Raw genomic sequence first — 19,515 nt, 5'->3', positions numbered from 1 at the left:
GACTTATATTTAATGGACAATCCCTTTAAGGGAACATAACCTGCAGAGCATAGAACCATCCGCACTGTTTTCCCCAGTCTGGCTTCTAAAAATGAAGCTGTAATCAAATTAGTTGTTGCAAATTCTGTCCTATAACAACTAGAAAGCTATGACGTGAATTTTCCACTACACCCCTTCTTTTCGGATGAGGAGTGGTACATTCCTAGAACTGCGGGGCTCTCTCCAGCGGCTGGGGAACTTCCCATGTACTGTACAGGGGGATGCTGAGCTGTAGATGGCGCACGCCGATGACGTCCAAGCTACATGTTACGTAATAGAGCGCGCCGCTCCGGCAGTCAGGTGACTCTGGTCACGTGACGTTCTCGAGCGCTTTCATCCGTTATTACGCGAGCGATATATCCGTGAACGGACTGCGAGCGCCTCACATGGTGAGTACTGAGGTATTTCACACAGCAAGGGGGGCTCAGTGAGTGGAGTAGGGCTGTGAACAGGGGAGAGGGGAGGTCTTGTGCACAGTGAGAAGTGGAGGGCTGTACACTGCGGGGGGCTGCGCACAGTGAAGGGAGGCTGCACAAGGTGAGGGGGGCTGCATATAATGAGGAGAGGCTGCACAAGGTTGGGGGGCTACGCACAGTGGGGGGGGGGGACTGTGCACAGTGAGGGGGGAACTGCGCACATTGAGGTGGGGAACTGCGCACAGTGAGGGGGTGGAACTGCGCACAGTGAGGGGAGGGACTGCGCACAGTGAGGGGAGGGACTGCGCACAGTGAGGGGAGGGACTGCGCACAGTGAGGGGAGGGACTGCGCACAGTGAGGGGAGGGACTGCGCACAGTGAGGGGAGGGACTGCGCACAGTGAGGGGGGAGGACTGTGCACAGTGAGGGGAGGGACTGCGCACAGTGAGGGGGGGCTGCATACAGTGAGGGGACTGTGCAAGGTTAGGGGCTGCTGCATACAGTTAGGGGAGGCTGCACAAGGTTATGGTAGGCTGCATACAGTGAGGGGACTGCGCAAGGTGAGGAGGGCTTTGCAGTTATTGGGGAAGGGCTGCGCACTGTGAAGGGGGCTGCGAATGCGGCATGCCGATGAGTTGTCATGACAACCAGGGGTAAGCTGATTACCTGTGTCTGTCATCATAGTACTCCTATAAAAGCTAAACTGTGGCCAGCATTCATTGGAGACTAGTGATGAGCGAGCGTGCTCACCACTGCTCTGTACTAAATCAAGCATCGCAGTATAAAAATGCTCGAGTTTCCCATTGACTTCCACTGTACCTGATACTAGATTTGTGTCTGAGCACCTGATGCTCAATCAAGTAACAGTGTTAATCCCCCTCACTCATCATTATAGGAGACTGTGACTTCTATATACAGCAGTGCTGATGCATTGCTGTATATAGCACAAGTGATCAGACAATTTCAGGTTCAATTCACCTAATGGGTCTATTAAATACAGTCTAAAAAATTGTAAAAATATGAAAAATTCAAATCATCCCCCTTTTACTACGTTAAAAAATAAAAAAAATACACATTTGGTATCGCTGCGTTTGATATTTCTTTTCTTTCAAAATGTATTTCTTTTTCACCACTTAAAACATAATCTATATATGTTTGGTATCTATGTAATCGTACCGGCCTGCAGAATCAAACTGCCAGCTCCGTTTTTCTGGTAAAATGAATTCTGGAAATAAAAAGCAATTGCAGAATTTTTCTTATTGTTGCTATTTCCCCGTACTTAGATTATTTTTTTTCCGTTTACCATTACATCATATGATAAAACAGATGGTATCAATCAAAAGTACAGCTCATCCCGCAAAAAACAAGTCCTCACACGGCTACATTGACGGAAAAATAAAAAAGAAAAAAAGTTCTGGTCTTTGGAATAAGGGGAGGAAAAAACGAAAGTGCAAAAATGAAAAAAAATTGCCCTGTCGTTAATGGGTTAAAGACAGATATTTATAAAGGAAGTTATAGGTGTAACACAACCCCTTTAATATTTACCCCCCCACCCCCCATTCCAGTGCTACAGCCATGATGTTCCTTGCTGGTATATTGTTTATATTGGTTGCAGGACATCACAGCCAGAACACTGTATGTGACCACTGCAGCCAGTCACAGATTGCAGCATTCAGGCCAATGTAATCAATATACCAGCAGGGATTACTAGGGACCCAGTACTGGAACAGAGCGTGAGTTTATAGCATCTGTGTAAGCATTATTGGTGCCTGTGGGAAACCTTTTACTTAACGGCCCTTTAAAAGTTATGGTTTTTTTTTCGATTTTAAATATTTTTTACATTTTTTTTTTTTTTTTTTTAGTCAGGTGCAATATGACCATGAGCAGTTCTGGGTGCATACTGTTAATCCCTGCCTAACTGTCCCTGTATTTGGTAGAATAAAGAGATCTTTAGAAAAAGTATTTCTAAAGATCTTTTATCGTATGCTAATGAGCTCGGGGACTAGTCCAAAGGGCATTGCTTCTATTGCTAGTTGGCCCCATTAGAATGTTAGTACACCTCTGTTGCTGTGTTAACATGCTAATGAATACTCAGCATCAGAGGCATGGTTGCGCTCACCTTGCCGCCGCCATCGCATCTGAGTCCTGAATTTCATCTCAGTGCGCATGACTCCGGAGCGTGGATCATGCGCACTATGAAGACGGGTGTACGCGTCCTGGCTTCAAACTGAAGTAGTGCGTTTGACTGAAAGTCCGGGGTCATGTTCACTGAGCGAAAATCGAGCGTTGAGTGACGATGGCAGCGGAGAGGTGAGTAAGATCATCCTCTGACGCTGCGCATTAACTCGCATGTTGGCACACCCACAGGGGCGTACTAACCTAATACGGCCGACTAGCAAGGGAAGTAACGCCCTTGGGACTAGTCCCCTCACTCATTAGCATACTATAAAATATCTTTAGAAATACTTTTTCTATAGATCTCTTTATCTTTGCTAGTGTTTACAGGAACGGTTAGGCAGGGATTAGCAATATGCACCCAGAACTGCTCGTGGCTCTGAGTGCATATTGCACCTGACAGGTTCCCTTTTAAATGATTATACATTCACTGCACTCCTTTGTAATTCAGTATATTGATCTCTTAGGGTTATGGTGCCTTTAGGGCCTAATAGTGTAATTATACTAGAAAGTTTTTCTAACTTATGTAAAAAAAAACAAAAAACTTTTGTTTAAAGAGAACCTATCACCACTTTTTTTCGGCCTATAAGCTGCGGTCACCACCACCAGGCTCTTTTATATACAGCATTCTAACATGCTGTATATAACAGCCCAGACTGGGGGTATAACATAAAAACCACTTTATAATATTTATGTAATGGTCGTGCGGTGGGCCTTATGGGCGTCTCCGTTGTCCGATGTCGGCTCCGCCTCTTTTGGCCATCTTCGTCCTCCTTTTTTTCTAAGCGCGGTGCATGACGGGTTCAACGTCATCCACACTCGCCGGCATTCAGGTACTGAGCAGGGCAGATCAAAGTATTGTAGTGCGCCTGCGCAGGACCGGCGAGTGTGTATGACATAGACGCATCATGCACACAGGCTTCAGAACAAGGACGAAGATCGTCGAAAGAAGCGGCGCCGGCATCTGAGACGCCCATAAGGCCCACCGCGCGACCGTTGGGTAAGTATTATAAAGTGATTCTTATGTTATACCCCTGGCCTGGGCTCTTAAAAGACAGCATGTTAGAATGCTGTATATAAGAGCCCGGTGGTGGTGGCCGCAGCTTATACGCCAAAAAAGTGGTGACAGGTTCCCTTTAAAATTATATTGAAGTTATTTTAAAAATGTGAGAACTGTGTGAAAATGAGCCCTGACGTGTATACAGAAGGCAGACAAGGTTTCAAGAGATTTTGTGTTAAATTGAGCTGGAGAATTCAGAAGCAACTATACTTCTTTTTACTATTTCTATATTTACATTGCAATAAAGTCGTGGAAAGCTTCAAGAGGAACCTCAAGACCCACCTCTTCCAACAAGCCTACAACCTACAATAGCCCTCAGCCCAGTAGACCACTGCGCAACCAGCTCTGTCCTCACCTATTGTACCATCACCCATTCCCTGTAGACTGTGAGCCCTCGCGGGCAGGGTCCTCTCTCCTCCTATACCAGTCTGTCTTGTACTGTTAATGATTGTTGTACGTATACCCTCTTTCACTTGTAAAGCGCCATGGAATAAATGGCGCTATAATAATAAATAATAATAATAATAATAATAAAGTCAGGACCGTGGCATTGTCGGAACAATACCGCTTTTTTATTTCTGTTAAATAATTCTTCCTGTAAAATATATGTATTTTATATTTTTTTTATAGCACTCCAATGGATAGCGAGATTCAGAGAGATGGACGCATTTTAGATTTGGTCGATGATGCTTGGAAAGAAGATAAATTACCCTATGAAGATGTAACCATTCCACTGGTAGGTAAAACCTTCCTTCTTACTGCTTCTATGCAGCGGCCTCTACTGAGCGCAAGCTTTACTTAGCTGGTTTCTTTACTCCTTATAGACTTCGAGGGAATCTATCATCAGATTTTGCTAAGAGGTGCATCTCAATAAATTAGAATATCATCAAAAAGTTAATTTATTTCAGTAATTCAATACAAAAAGGGAAGCACATATATTATATAGAGTCATTACACACAAAGGGATCTATTCCTATATATTATATAGAGTCATTACACACAGAGGGATCTATTCCTATATATCATATAGAGTCATAACACACAGAGGGATCTATTTCTATATATTATATAGAGTCATTACACACAAAGGGATCTATTCCTATATATTATATAGTCATTACACACAGAGGGATCTATTCCTATATATCATATAGAGTCATAACACACAGAGGGATCTATTCCTATATATTATATAGTCATTACACACAGAGGGATCTATTCCTATATATCATATAGAGTCATAACACACAGAGGGATCTATTCCTATATATTATATAGTCATTACACACAGAGGGATCTATTCCTATATATCATATAGAGTCATTATACAGGTGGATCTATTCCTATATATCATATAGAGTCATTACACACAGAGGGATCTATTCCTATATATTATATAAAGTCATTATACACAGAGGGATCTATTTCTATATATTATATAGTCATTACACACAGAGGGATCTATTTCTATATATTATATAGAGTCATTACACACAGAGGGATCTATTCCTATATATTATATAGTCAATATACACAGAGGGATCTATTCTTATATATTATATAGTCATTACACACAGAGGGATCTATTTCAAGTGTTTATTTTTGTTAATATTGATGTTCATGGCTTATAGCCAATGAAAACCCAAAAATCATTATCTCAGAAAATTAGAATAATCATCACTAGAGCTGCTCTGACTGGCAAAAAATACGGGACCGGCGGATCACTGCTCAATTAAAAAAAACAAAACCTGTTCCGCTCCAGAATCCAGTGCCCGTATGAGTCAAGGATGGCCGGTGGGCGGGGAAAGCAGTGCAAGTGTCTGCGGGTCAGTATGGTGAGCGTACATGTAGACATTATTGAATGTTCTCAGTGAGAGGAACAAAATTATAATCTTGTGATCCCTTTTAATGGCTAACTAAAATAAAATAAAGTGATGTTACAAAGCAAGCTTTCGAGACATCTCAGGTCCCTTCATCAGGCATGGTATGACAAAATATCTGAAAAAACACAAATATATGCACAAACAGAGCAGAGGGATGGCATAATAAAAGACATTTAATAAACAAACACTGAGCTTAGAAAGTGAATCCTTGATTAGTGGTGTGAGTTTTATTGTCCCAATATCCATGTAGGATCAGAGGTCTGGTGAGTCTCTGGAATGACTCCTTAGATTTTGTAATGGGCCATGAATTCTCCTGACAGATTCAGAAGATCTTTTAGTTCCAAAGTTGTGCGGTACATTCTGGTATCCTCCATTTTTAGTTACAAGTGAAAAGGTTTTGGTACCGTGTTAGCCAGTTGAAATGGCCCATTACAAAATCTGAGGAGTCATTCCAGAGACTCACCAGACCTCTGATCCTACATGGATATTGGGACAATAAAACTCACACCACTAATCAAGGATTCACTTTCTAAGCTCAGTGTTTGTTTATTTAAATGTCTTTTATTATGCCATCCCTCTGCTCTGTTTGTGCATATATTTGTGTTTCTTCAGATATTTTGTCATACCATGCCTGATGAAGGGACCTGAGATGTCTCGAGAGCTTGCTTTGTAACATCACTTTATTTTATTTTAGTTAGCCATTAAAAGGTATCACAAGATTATAATTTTGTTCCTCTCACTGAGAACATTCAATAGTTTTTCAACTGGCTAACACGGTACCAAAACCTTTTCACTTGCATGTAGACAGAAACACATGTGGTCCGCTCCTGCCAGAAGTGTGCGCGGCTGTGGTGGTGATGCAATGTCAGACTCATGCGAATCCCTCGCAAGTGCGACTTCGATCTAAGAAACCGCATGCGGCTTTTTTTTTTTTTTTTTAATTTATTTAAATAAATAATAATTAAAAAAAAAAACGACATGCGGTCCCCCCTAATTTTGATAACCCAGCCAAGATAAATCCAGCTGGGGGCCAATCCTGGTGCATTACTGGCTCTTCCCGAATTGCCCTGGAGCGTTGGCAATCAGGGTAATAGCAGGGGTTAATAACAACGCACAGATGCTACTAAGCCCTAGGTTAGTGATGGCAGGCATCTATGAGATACCTGCATCACTAATCTATAAGTGACAGTAAATAAATACAAACACAGAGAAAAAGCCTTTATTTGAAAAAAAATTCAAAAACACACCCCCCACCACTTTATTAATCCCCAACACCCTCCAGGTCTGGCGTAATCCACATGAGGTCCCACGACGACTCATCCAGCTCTGCTACATCTCACAGCCAGTGGCCATAGAGCACGACTGCTAGCTGTGAGTGTAGCCTATGACTGAGCCACGATGAGCGATGACTGCAGGCAGACGCTGTCACAGGCTGGGGGCGCATCTGACTGCAACCAATCACAGACGACAGGACGGACGGGGAAAGCATGGAAAGCTGCGTGGTACAGGAAGTGAATGCGCAACCCAGAAGCAGTGTGCCGCCATGACACTGAGTGTCGTAAGTATGACACTCTCACTTAAACCTTGTTTTCTTTATTTTTCAATTAATTTTCCCAGTGCCGGATCCGGATCGTGCACCTGGAATCCTGGGCCCGGGTCCAGCACCCGGGGATCTTTAAAACCGCGCGGATCCGGAATTTTACAGTCCGTATCTGCTCAGCCCTAATCATCACAAAACACCTGCAAAGGCTTACTAAGCCATTAAAATGGTCCCTTTATCTGGTTCAGTAGGCTACACAATTTGGGGAGGACTGATGACTTGACAGAAGTCTAGAAAGCAGTTATTGACACACTACACAAGGAGGGTAAGCCACAAAAGGTCATTGCCAAAGACGTTGGCTGTTCACAGAGTGATGTATCCAAGCATATTAATGGAAAGTTGAGTGGAAGGAAAAAGTGTGGTAGAAAAAATGCACAAGCAACCCGGGATAACCGCAGCCTTGATAGGATTAAAAAAAGGCCATTCAAAAATTTGGGGGAGATTCACAAGGTGTGGACTGCTGCTGGAGTCAGTGCTTCAAGAGCCACCACACACAGACATATCCAGGACATGGGCTACAAGTGTCGCATTCCTTGTGTCAAGCCACTCATGAGCAATAGACAATGCCAGAAGCGTCTTATCTGGACTGCTGCTCAGTGGTCCAAGGTGGTGTTTTCAGATGATAGTAAATTTTGCATTTCATTTGGAAATCGCGGTCCCAGAGTCTGCCAAAAGTACCAATAACTGGTTTACTAACTACAGTATCACTGTGCTTGATTGGCCAGCAAACTCACCTGACCTAAACCCCATAGAGAATCTATGAGAGACACCAGACCTAACAATGCAGACGAGCTGAAGGCTGCTATCAAAGCAACCTGGGCTTCCATAACACCTCAGCAGTGCCACAGGCTGATCGCCTCCATGCCACGCTGCATTGATGCAGTAATTCATGCAAAAGGAGCCCCGACCAAGTATTGAGGCATTTACTGTACAGAATTTCCAGTAGGCGCCAACATTTCTGAGTTTAAAAATCATGTTTTCAGTTGGTCTTATATAATATTCTAATTTTCTGCGATAATGATTTCATTGGCTTTAAGCCATAATCATCAACATTAAACACCTGAAATAGATCCCTCTGTGTGTAATGATTCTATATAATATGAAGTGCCTTGCGAAAGTATTTGGCCCCCTTAAATTTTTCAGCCTTTTCCCACATTTCAGGCTTCAAACATAAAGATAAAAATGTTAATGTTCTGGTGAAAAATCAACAACAAGTGGACACAATTGTGAGTTTAAACAAAATTTCTTGCTTATTTTAAACTTTTTAAAAAAATAATAAACAACAAAGTGGCGCATGCAATATTATTTATCCCCTTTAAGTTAATACTTTGTAGCGCCATCTTTTGCTGCGATTACAGCTGCAGTCGCTTGGGGTATGTGTCTATCAGTTTTGCACATCGAGAGACTGAAATTCTTGCCCATTCTTCCTTTGCAAACAGCTGGAGCTGAGTGAGCTTGGATGGAGGCGTTTGTGAACAGCAGTTTTCAGCTCTTTCCACAGATTCTCGATTGGATTCAGGTCTGGACTTTGACTTGGCCATTCTAACACCTGGATATGTTTATTTGTGAACCTTTCCATTGTAGATTTTGCTTTATGGTTGGGATCATTGTCTTGTTGGAAGACAAATCTCCATCCCAGTGTCAGGTCTTTTGCAGACTCCAACAGATTTTTTTCAACAATGGTCCTGTATTTGGCTCCATCCATCTTCCCATCAATTTTAACCATCTTCCCTGTCCCTGCTGAAGAAAAGCAGGCCGAAACCATGATGCTGCCACCACCATGTTTGACAGTGGGGATGGTGTCTTCAGGGAGATGAGCTGTGTTGCTTTAACGCCAAACATATTGTTTGGCATTGTGCCCAAATAGTTCGATTTTTAGTTTCATCTGACCAGAGCCCCTTCTTCCACATGTTTGGTGTGTCTCTTAGGTGGCTTGTGGCAAATGTTAAACACTTTTTATGGATATCTTTGAGAAATGGCTTTGTTCTTGCCACTCTTCCATAAAGGCCAGATTTGTGCAGATAACGACTGATTGTTGTCCTATGGACAGACTCTCCAACCTCAGCTGTAGATCTCTGCAATTCATCCAGAGTGATCATGGGCCTCTTGGCTGCATCTCTGATCAGTCTTCTCCTTGTTTGAAATGACATTTTTGAGGGACAGCCGGGTCTTGGTAGATTTGCAGTGGTATGATACTCCTTCCATTTCAATATGATCGCTTCCACAATGCTTCTGGATTTGTAACCAAATCCGGCTTTAAACTTCTCCACAACAGTATCACGGACCTGCCTGTTGTGTTCCTTGGTCTTCATGATGCTATCTGTGCTTTAAACAGAACACTGAGACTATCACAGAACAGGTGCATTTATACGGAGACTTGATTACACACAGGTGTCTTATATTTATCATCATCAGTCATTTAGGACAACATTGGATCATTCAGCGATCCTCAATGAACTCATGGAGTGAGTTTGCTGCACTGAAAGTAAAGGGGATGAATAATATTGCACGCCTCAATTTTCAGTTATTTATTTTTTAAAAAAGTTTAAAATAAGCAATAAATTTCGTTCAACTTCACAATTGTGTCCCACTTGTTGTTGATTCTTCACCATAACATTAACATTTTTATCTTTTATGTTTGAAGCCTGAAATGTGGGAAAAGGGTGAAAAGTTCAAGGGGGCTGAATACTTTCGCAAGGCACTGTATGTTTCCCTTTTTGGATTGAATTATTGAAATAAACTAACTTTTTGATGATATTCTAATTTATTGAGATTCACCTGTATATAATTTTAGAGCAGTATGATGCAGGGACAGGTTCTCTGTTTCTAGTGATGTCACTCACTGAGCTGCTTGCTATAATTTTCATATAATCCCTGTTTTCTCTGCTGTAGATCTAGGGAACCAAAGGCAGTGTCATTTTCCTCCAAAGTCCCGATCTATTTGATGCTATTTTTCAATATACTTGATTTAAAAATTCTCTATCCTTCCCTTACTACACTAAAGGGTGGTTTTACACGCTGCGACATCGCTAGCGATTGCTAGCGATGTCGCGAGCGTTAGCACCCGCCCCCGTCGTTGCTGCGATATGTGGTGATCGCTACCGTAGCGAACATTTATCGCTATGGCAGTGTCACACGCACATACCTGTTCTGTGACTTCGCTGTGACTGCTGAACAATCCCTCCTTCAAGGGAGAGGTGCGTTCGGCGTCACAGCAACGTCACAAAACGGCCGTCCAATAGCAGAGGAGGAACGGAGATGAGCGGCTGGAACATTTCACCCACCTCCTTCCTTCCTCATTGCCGGTGGACGGAGGTAAGGAGTGTGATGCCACAGGAACGAGGAACAACCTCGCTACGTACGAGACAACGATTTTTGGTAAATGAACGACCTCTCATATACCAACGATTTTTGTCTCTTTTGCGATCGTTTAAGGTCTCTCCTGCCTGTCACACGCTGCAATGTCGCTAACGGCACCGGATGTGCGTCACAAACACCATGACCCCGACGATATATCATTAGCGATGTCGCAGCGTGTAAATGGCCCTTAAGGCCGGGGCCACACGGGGGACTAATGCGATCCACGCATGACACTCGGCTCACGCTGGCAGCACAGCGGGAGCAGAGTGTCATGCGAGTGTCACTGCGACTAAGGTGCGATCGAACCTCAGCTGAGGAGGGGCGGACTGGTGCTGAGGAGGGGCGGGCTGGTGCTGAGGAGGGGCGGGCTGGTGCTGAGGAGGGGCGGGGAGGGATTTATCTTCCTCTCTCCTTCGTAGCCGGCTATTGCCATTCTCGCCCTGCACGCGCGGTACACCGGTGTTCTGTGAGTGCAGTGCGATTTTTTTTTTTTTTTTTTTTTTTTTTTTTTTCCCTCACCCCATAGACTTGAATGGGTGCTAGAGAAACTAGGAACGCATTAGTCGCAGCATGCTGTGATTGTTTTCTCGGTCCGATTAGGGCTGAGAAAATAATAGCTCATGGGTGCTGACACATAGGCTAATATTGGTCTGAGTGGAATGCAATGCGTTGTCGCATTCCACTCGCTTCGATTTTCATGCCGTGTGTCTTAGGCCTAACTGCTTTTCTATTTTTTTTTTTCACTTTCAGTCTGATGATGCTTCATTTGAGAATTCCCAGTGCATGCTTGGATATACACAAAGCGTCATCAGAGTATGTGGTAGAGGCTTTGGTTACAGCCTCTGCCCCTACCTAAAATGAAGCATCATCCATGACGGTCATTTCAGGTGCTCGTCCCTACTCTGTCCCTGCATGCTATGCACAGCCCCCGCTATGTTGTCTGTTCAGATTAATAGTAATAAGCTGTCAACTGAGGGGTGAGCCTAGAATGTATGGGCTCCTTCCAGGTTAGTGGGTGTGGCTGGCTTGGTTGGTGGGCATGTCGATATTTCCTGCTGTCCATTATAATCACTATCTCCCAGACCCCTGCTTCTATTATAAACAACTCCATGACCATGTGGACTTACAATAAAAGACGTGTATTGTGACTGGAAAGTCAGGCTGCATTGCGAACACACCGCTATCGCGTTATAGAAATTACGTCATACCTGAAAGGAGCCCATATATTCTAGCATCTACCCGCAACTGAGCGGTCAAACCCGCCATACAGGAAACTAGTGATGTCACTGGTCTCTGCCGGGTATGACCGCTCTTATACTGGCTTATTGTTATTCATCTAAGCCAACAACCAAAGCGTATTCTGTGCACAGAATGCTGGGATTGAGCAGGGAAGAGCCCCTGAAACCAGCCTCACTGATGGCGTGTCATTTCAGGGAGGCAGGAGAGATTGCAGCAATAATGGCAGCCTCTGACCCCTGCTCTGATGACGCTTTGTTTGCATATCCCAGCATGCACTGGGAATTTTTAAAGGAAGCATCATCAGCCAGGAGGTGAAAGACATAGAAAAGCAGTTCTACTGTATAGCAAGTATATTAGAAAATAGCTGAGATTTTGGCATCAAACAGGGAGTTTTGAGGAAAATGAGCAACCTTTTAACGTCGCACTGAATATTTTATTGTTTTTAACCTGGAAAACTGGCTAAAGATGTGAAATACAGTGTCCTCTCTGCTTTACTCTCCTTACAGAATGAACTTCCAGAGCCCGAGCAGGATAACGGTGGAGTAATGGAGTCTGTCAAAGAGCAGGAAATGAAGTGGGCAGATTTGGCACTACAGTATCTCCATGAAAACATACCATTGTCTGGGAATTAACTCTGTACTTCTGTTGTGGAAACCAAGAGACCCATCATTTACTATTCTTGTAATAAATTAACAAAGAAAAAAATCTTATGTCCCATTTTTCATGAAAAGATTGTTTAAAGTGGTAATGTTACCTGGAAATGTAAGTATTAAACAGATGAAGGTGAAAACCCTGCCTGGAAGTGATCTCGGCCGACACTGATCAGTCCCAGATCGCGCTCCTGCCGGCGACTCAGCGGCATCTACTGATGTCACATCTTCAGAGCAGCAACTTCTCTTCCACTCCGCTCTATTGACAGGGTGTGAGTGTCGATGTTGTGCTGAGTGACAGCTGCTCCACACCACATAACTGTGTGAAGCCGGTTGCCATTCAGCATAACGGCAGTGACGCCTCGATGGTAGATTCAGAAAAGGAAGGTCGTGCCGATCAGTGTATAATCTCAATAGGTGAGTGACTCCATCCACTCCTTATCTTATTTCTCATCTCACTGGTCCACACTATGGAAAGCCCCCTTTTTTTTATTGTTTCCTTACACAATGTGCTCAGTTGCTGCAGTTCCGCTCTCGTTGGAAGTGTTGAATGGTTGCTGAGCTAATATAGCCCAGAAAGGAAAAGTTGTGGCCACCACCAGTGGGCTGTTATGTACAGCATGTTAGGATGCTGTATATAAGAGCCCAGGCCGCTGTATAGAACGTAAAAATCACTTTATAATACTCACCTAAACAGGTCGCTGCGGTGGAGTTGGGTCAGATGAGCGTCTCCATTCTCCGGTGCCGGCCCCTCCCTCTTTCGGCCATCTTTGTTGTCTTTCTGAAGCCGGGGTGCATGATGTGTCCTACGTCATCCACACTCGCCGGCATTCAGGTCCTGAGCAGGTGCACTTTGATGTGCCTTCAGAAGGGCAGATCAAAGTATTGTAGTGCGCCTGCTCGGGACCCGCAAGTGTGTATGATGTAGGACGCGTCGTACATGCAGGCTTTTGAAGGAGGACGAAGATAGCCGAAAGAGGAAGCTCCGGCACCGGACAACGGAGACGTCCATCTGACCCACATCCGCCGCAGCGACCGTTTTAGGTAAGTATTATAAAGTGCTTTTTATGTTCTACACAGCAGCCAGGGCTCTTATATACAGCATGTTAGAATTCTGTATATAAGAGCCCACTGGTGGTGGCCGCAGCTTATAGGCCCCAAATCTGCTGACAGGTTCCCTTTAACTGGAGCTGTGGTTACAAAACTGCAACCAAGTGGAAGCCCTACTACTCTAATACTGATGACCTATGCTACTTCAGAACAAAGATGTCCAACACGCATGCCTTCATTAGGTCCTAACTGCTGTGATAACCCACTGGTAGTTTGAAGTTTCATCTTGGGTCACGGGGGGACAGAGGTGACCCCATTCTGTCTAACCAATTAGAATTTAATTCTTTGTCATTTCAACAACCTTTGCATAAGTCAATAGTAAGAATCCAATATAAGAAACTTTGTAATATTCTTTATCAGAGAATTCTGCTTATTCCTCCAGTGAACTAAGGTGAGGCATTGGTGCAGAAATTCATTAGCTTCAAAAGCTCAACAAACACTGATCGTGGGAACGTGTCCTAACTGGGGCATTCATAGGTGTTACAGGGGAAAACAACACACTAGACTGACCTAAGTCACTGGCAGAGCTATGCTGCGTCCACTAGGATTCAGCAATATTAGCAGACTTGGTGATCACTTGTTTGCCAGGTCCTATGAAACATTGGTGGTGCCGATGCTTCTGTACACTACATAGCAATCAATGTGCTATATAGCCTGATTAATAGAAGACAGAAGCGGTAATAAACGACTTCTGTCTTCTCCGCAAGATCTGCAACTATCTGACAACCAGGCACCCAACCTGATTCTACTAACAAACAGAAGAGTTTGTAAATGTTTCTAATAAAACTAATTTGCATGGGTAGAACAACACTTTGGAATACAACTGTAGGCGCAAATTGACCTGTTACTAATTTTTGATCTGTTAACAGATCCCAACAAAACATTATTACAGGATATCAGAAACCCCCCAACCTTGGCCGCAGTTTGGTTAAAAAACAAACTGGGCGTTATGCATCTTCCCCGTGTCCAGCCCTAAGTCTCTGCTGCTGCTCTGACGTCATGTTGGCAGCGCTGCAGTCGGTCACTGAGCTCTTTGGCTTGTGCGGTCAATTCGGACAGGAGTAGCAGAGGAGACTCAGTAACACTGCAGCGAGGTTTTATGAATATGGAAAACCCCTTTAAGTATTTCTAGATCACTGTGTAAAATGTATGTTGCAGCCAGATTCCTGAGTACATTTTTGTCACGCTGATCTGGCAGGTGCTGTCAGTATACCTTCAAGGTCAGCAATAATACAGCCCTGCTCCTGCCATAACGGCTGGGATTCCCTTAGAATGATTGCCAGAAAAAATACTGAACTGAACAATTAGGTCACCACATCATTTAACCTGTACAGGGAATACCATAAAACATTAATAACATAACATGCCAGTATTGCTGTTTTTGCTCCTTGCACCTCCATCAACTAAAAAAAAACCAAAACACAGAATGACAAAATAAAAAAAACCGAGAGAATCTGATGACGTATTATATCATATTGTGCCACCAGGTGGCAGCAACGCTTTGTTTACTGATTCTGGTCCTTTTTAAGAACTTTCATAAATTGGTCCATTTTTACCTATTAATGTACATAATCTCTATCAGCTTCATTCATTGAAAAATACAATTTTAGATGCTATATTTATATTGTGAGTGATTCGCCAACAAATGGAGAGATCGTATTGAAAGAATATTAGCTGCTTGTTTGATACATAATAATAATCTTTATATAGCGCTATTACTTCCGCAGCGCTTTACATACATCAGCAACACTGTCCCCATTGGGGCTCACAATCTAAATTCCCTAGCAGTATGTCTTTGGAGAGTGGGAGGAAACCCACGCAAACACGGGAAGAACATACAAACTCCTTGCAGATGATGTTCTTGGTGGGATTTGAACTGAGGACCCCAGACTGCAGCGCTAACCACTCAGCCACCGTGCTGCCCATCATAATTATATGATGTGTAAAGACCCCAGGTGCAGAAAAAGATCACCACTCGCTGTCATCCGTAGGGTCCTCGATGCCTCTACATACCAACACCATCTCTACGATCACAGCCAGAAGTCATGGTCTGGAGCACGCAACGTAAGGTGGTGGCACATGTCTTGACATCTCTGAAATTAAAAAACGCACATGCGCAGAGATGTCCTGGGTCTAGAGTGCCTAAGGTCATGAGATCATGTTGTGCGCTGTGACCTTATGATGCACACTCTAGGCCGGTGCTTCCGGCCATGATTTGTCCCGGGACAATCTATGCGCTCATGCAAGTACGTATCAGGCCTAGAAGTTGCGGCATAGCGTGAAGATGTGCGGCGACTCTACGGTGAGTAGCGGACGTGGTTGAAGAGGTGAGCAGTGATGTATTACCTTTTTTTTTATTTAAACCTCTTTCTATTTAAAGGATGAAAAAGTTCTGAATATTGTAAAAAAATGTTTTTGCTTTGTGTCACCATTTTCTGTGACTCGTAACAATTGTATTTTCTGTTGATGGGGCTAAGTGAGAGATTGTTGCGTGGTGAGCCGACATTTTCATTGATAACATTTTCGTGTACAGACCATGCTTTAATAATAATAATAATAATAATAATTTTATTCATTTATATAGCGCTATTACTTCCGCAGCGCTTTACATACATTGGCAACACTGTCCCCATTGGGGCTCACAATCTAGAGTCCCTATCTGTATGTCTTTGGAGTGTGGGAGGAAACCCACACAAACACGTGGAGAACATACAAACTCTTTGCAGATGGCGTCCTTGGTGGGATTTGAACCCAGGACCCCAGCGCTGCAAGACTACAGTGCTAACCACTGAGCCACCGTGCCACCCATTGCTTATTACTATTTTTTTAGGGAGATGACAAAAAACCCACAATTCTGTCATCCTGATTTTTATTATTCTTATGGAGTTTACTGATCACGGTAATTAATTCCATATTTTAATAGATTGGACTTTATTACGAACTTGTATATACCATATATGTTTCTTATTTGTATTTATTTTTATTTTTAATAGCAGAAAAAAAGGGGGAAGGTGAACTTTTATATGTTCTTTAAAAACATTTTTCTTTATTTTTTACATAAGTTTTCAGTCCTTTTAGCGGACTTAAACCTGTGATGGTTTGGTCGCCTGTACTGCATACAGTAATGCCACATTTTTGCAGTAGATAGTGAAAATCCACACTCACAGTCACCTATAGAGCTTCACTGGAGGACAGTAACATGGGTCACCAGCAGAGCCCCCCGCTGTTACAGTAACCCATTGGTCCCCAGCTTGGGCTGATGGTAGCCAATCTGAATGGGAACGGGAACATGTTCCAATTACATGAGAGAATGATAACGGCATTTAAATGGTTAACAGCGTATTTGGTGACTTTTTTTATCTCAGTATTAGGCCACGTGCACACGTTGAGTATTTGGTGAGTTTTTCACCTCAGTATTTGTAAGTCAAAACCAGGAGTGGAACAATCAGAGGAAAAGTAAAAGGCTGGAGTCACACTTATGAGTGACTTGTGCAAGTCTCACATCGCGTCACTCGGCACGGACTGCCGCTTGCCGGACCGGAGCAGGTCAGCTCCATAGAAATGCATGCAGCTGACGCACTTCTGTCAGGAGAGCGGCAGGCCGTGCCGGGTGACGCAATGTGAGACTCATGCTAGCTACGTGCGAGTCACTCGTAAGTGTGACTGTGGCCTAATAGAAACACGGGCACCACTTTTGTATTTTTCACCCACTCCTGGTTTTAGCTTACAAATACTGAGGTAAAAAACTCACCAAATACTCCACATGTGCACATGGCCTTAATGCTGAGGTAAAAAACTCACCAAATACTCCACATGTGCACATGGCCTTAATGCTGAGGTAAAAAACTCACCAAATACTCCACATGTGCACATAGCCTTAAGGCCCGTTTCACACGTCAGTGAAAAACACAGACGTTCTTCACTGACGTGTAAAACACGCACCTGTCCCTCCGTGTGCCGTGATTCACGGAACACGTGGGTTGTCTAAGTGCAATCCGGGCTCCGTTCTCCGTGGTCCGTGATTGCACATAGAGATTAACTCACCTGTGCTCTCCATGGTGCTGAACGCTCCCGCGGTGCAGCATCCGGCCGGCGCTGACCTCCGCAGCAGCTGCTTCCGGGTCGGCTGTGTCGTGCATTCATGAATATGCACGACAGTAATGAGCCGGCTCAGAAGCAGCAAGCAGAACGGGCTGCAGAAAGCGTCGCTGGAGGCGGGTGAGTAAAAATGATTTTTATTTTATATGCACGTTTTTTTTCTGGCACGTGTTTCACGGATCACACCACTGCGTGGTCCGTGGGACATCAGTTATGCCAGAAAAAAATGGACATGTCTTCGTGTGGCAATCACGGACACGCGGGTACGCCGCACGGAGACACGTTCAGTGAAAAATCACTGATGTGTGAGCAGACCCATTGATTATAATGGGTCTGCGTATGTCAGTGATTCTGGTACGTAGAAAAAAAAGCACAAACGTACCAGAATCACTGACGTGTTAAACAGGCCTAATACTGAGGTAAAAACTCACCAAATACTCCATGTGAACGTTGCTTTACTCCTGAGGTAAAAACGTCACCAAATACTCAACGTGTGCACCTGGCCTTAATACTGAGGTAAAAAAACTCACCAAATACCCAACGTGTGCACGTGGCCTTGCTTTTTTAAATGCGTTTTGAACTGCAGCGTTTTAATGCCAAAATGCATGCGTTTTGATTTTCAAGCAAAGTCTATGGGAAATTGGGCTTTGTGCGCACAATGCTGTTAAAAATGCTGCGATTCAATTGCAGAAAATGTGTCAAAATCTCTGCGTTGAAAGAAGCAGCATGTCATTTGTTTTTGCCATTTTGGCAGCATTTTGCTAACATTAGAGTCAATGAGAAGTTTCAAAACGCATCTTTAATCAAGATCCTAGCGTTTTACATGCTTTTTTTTGATGCAGAAAGCATGCTTTTTTAACAAATTAAACGCATGCGTTTTTGACACTATACAGTGCTGGCCAAAAGTATTGGCACCCCTGCAATTCTGTCAGATAATACTCAATTTCTTCTTGAAAATGATTGCAATCACAAATTCTTTGGTATTATTATCTTCATTTAATTTGTCTTCAATGAAAAAAAAAAATTGTCATAAAGCCAAATTGGATATAATTCCACACCAAACATAAAAAAGGGGGTGGACAAAAGTATTGGCACTGTTTGAAAAATCATGTGATGCTTCTGTAATTTGTGTAATTAACAGCACCTGTAACTTACCTGTGGCACCTAACAGGTGTTGGCAATAACTAAATCACACTTGCAGCCAGTTGACATGGATTAAAGTTGACTCAACCTCTGTCCTGTGTCCTTGTGTGTTCCACATTGAGCATGGAGAAAAGAAAGAACATCAAAGAACTGTCTGAGGACTTGAGAATCCAAATTGTGAGGAAGCATGAGCAATCTCAAGGCTACAAATCCATCTTCAAAGACCTGAAAGTTCCTGTGTCTACGGTGCGCAGTGTCATCAAGAAGTTTAAAGCCCATGGCACTGTGGCTAACCTCCCTAGATGTGGAAGGAAAAGAAAAATTGACGAGAGATTTCAACGCAAGATTGTGCGGATGGTGGATAAAGAACCTCGACTAACATCCAAACAAGTTCAAGCTGCCCTGCAGTCCGAGAGTACAACAGTGTCAACCCATACTATCCGTCGGCATCTGAATGAAAAGGGACTGTATGGTAGGATACCCAGGAAGACCCCACTTCTTACCCCGAGACATAAAAAAAAAGCCAAGCTGGAGTTTGCCAAAACCTACCTGAGAAAGCCTAAAACATTTTAGAAGAATGTTCTCTGGTCAGATGAGACAAAAGTAGATTTTTTTTGGGAAAAGCCATCAACATAGAGTTTACAGGAAAAAAAAGAGGTATTCAAAGTAAAGAACACAGTCCCTACAGTCAAACATGGCGGAAGTTCCCTGATGTTTTGGGGTTGCTTTGCTGCCTCTGGCA

At 43.4% G+C, this 19,515-nt stretch overlaps 1 protein-coding gene across 2 annotated transcripts; it reads left to right on the top strand.

Moving 5' to 3' along the window:
* The first annotated feature begins 319 nt into the window (after positions 1–319).
* ANAPC13 (anaphase promoting complex subunit 13) lies at positions 320–12,498 on the top strand. Of its 2 annotated transcripts, XM_075322807.1 has the most exons (3): positions 320–428; positions 4,321–4,426; positions 12,279–12,493. In XM_075322807.1, exons 2-3 carry the CDS (start codon positions 4,328–4,330, stop codon positions 12,402–12,404), a joined length of 225 nt encoding a protein of 74 aa, XP_075178922.1. In that variant the 5' UTR covers positions 320–428; positions 4,321–4,327; the 3' UTR covers positions 12,405–12,493. The 2 variants fall into 2 exon arrangements, with proteins under 2 accessions (XP_075178922.1, XP_075178923.1); XM_075322808.1 differs by lacking the exon at positions 320–428 and having other exon boundaries at positions 4,325–4,426; positions 12,279–12,498.
* Positions 12,499–19,515: the final 7,017 nt, after the last annotated feature.

Source organism: Anomaloglossus baeobatrachus, chromosome 9, assembly GCF_048569485.1.
Source record: "Anomaloglossus baeobatrachus isolate aAnoBae1 chromosome 9, aAnoBae1.hap1, whole genome shotgun sequence".
In the NCBI taxonomy this organism is placed as follows: Eukaryota; Metazoa; Chordata; class Amphibia; order Anura; family Aromobatidae; genus Anomaloglossus; species Anomaloglossus baeobatrachus.
Note: the sequence above shows the minus strand (reverse complement) of the source record. Positions and strands in the feature narration are given on the sequence as shown.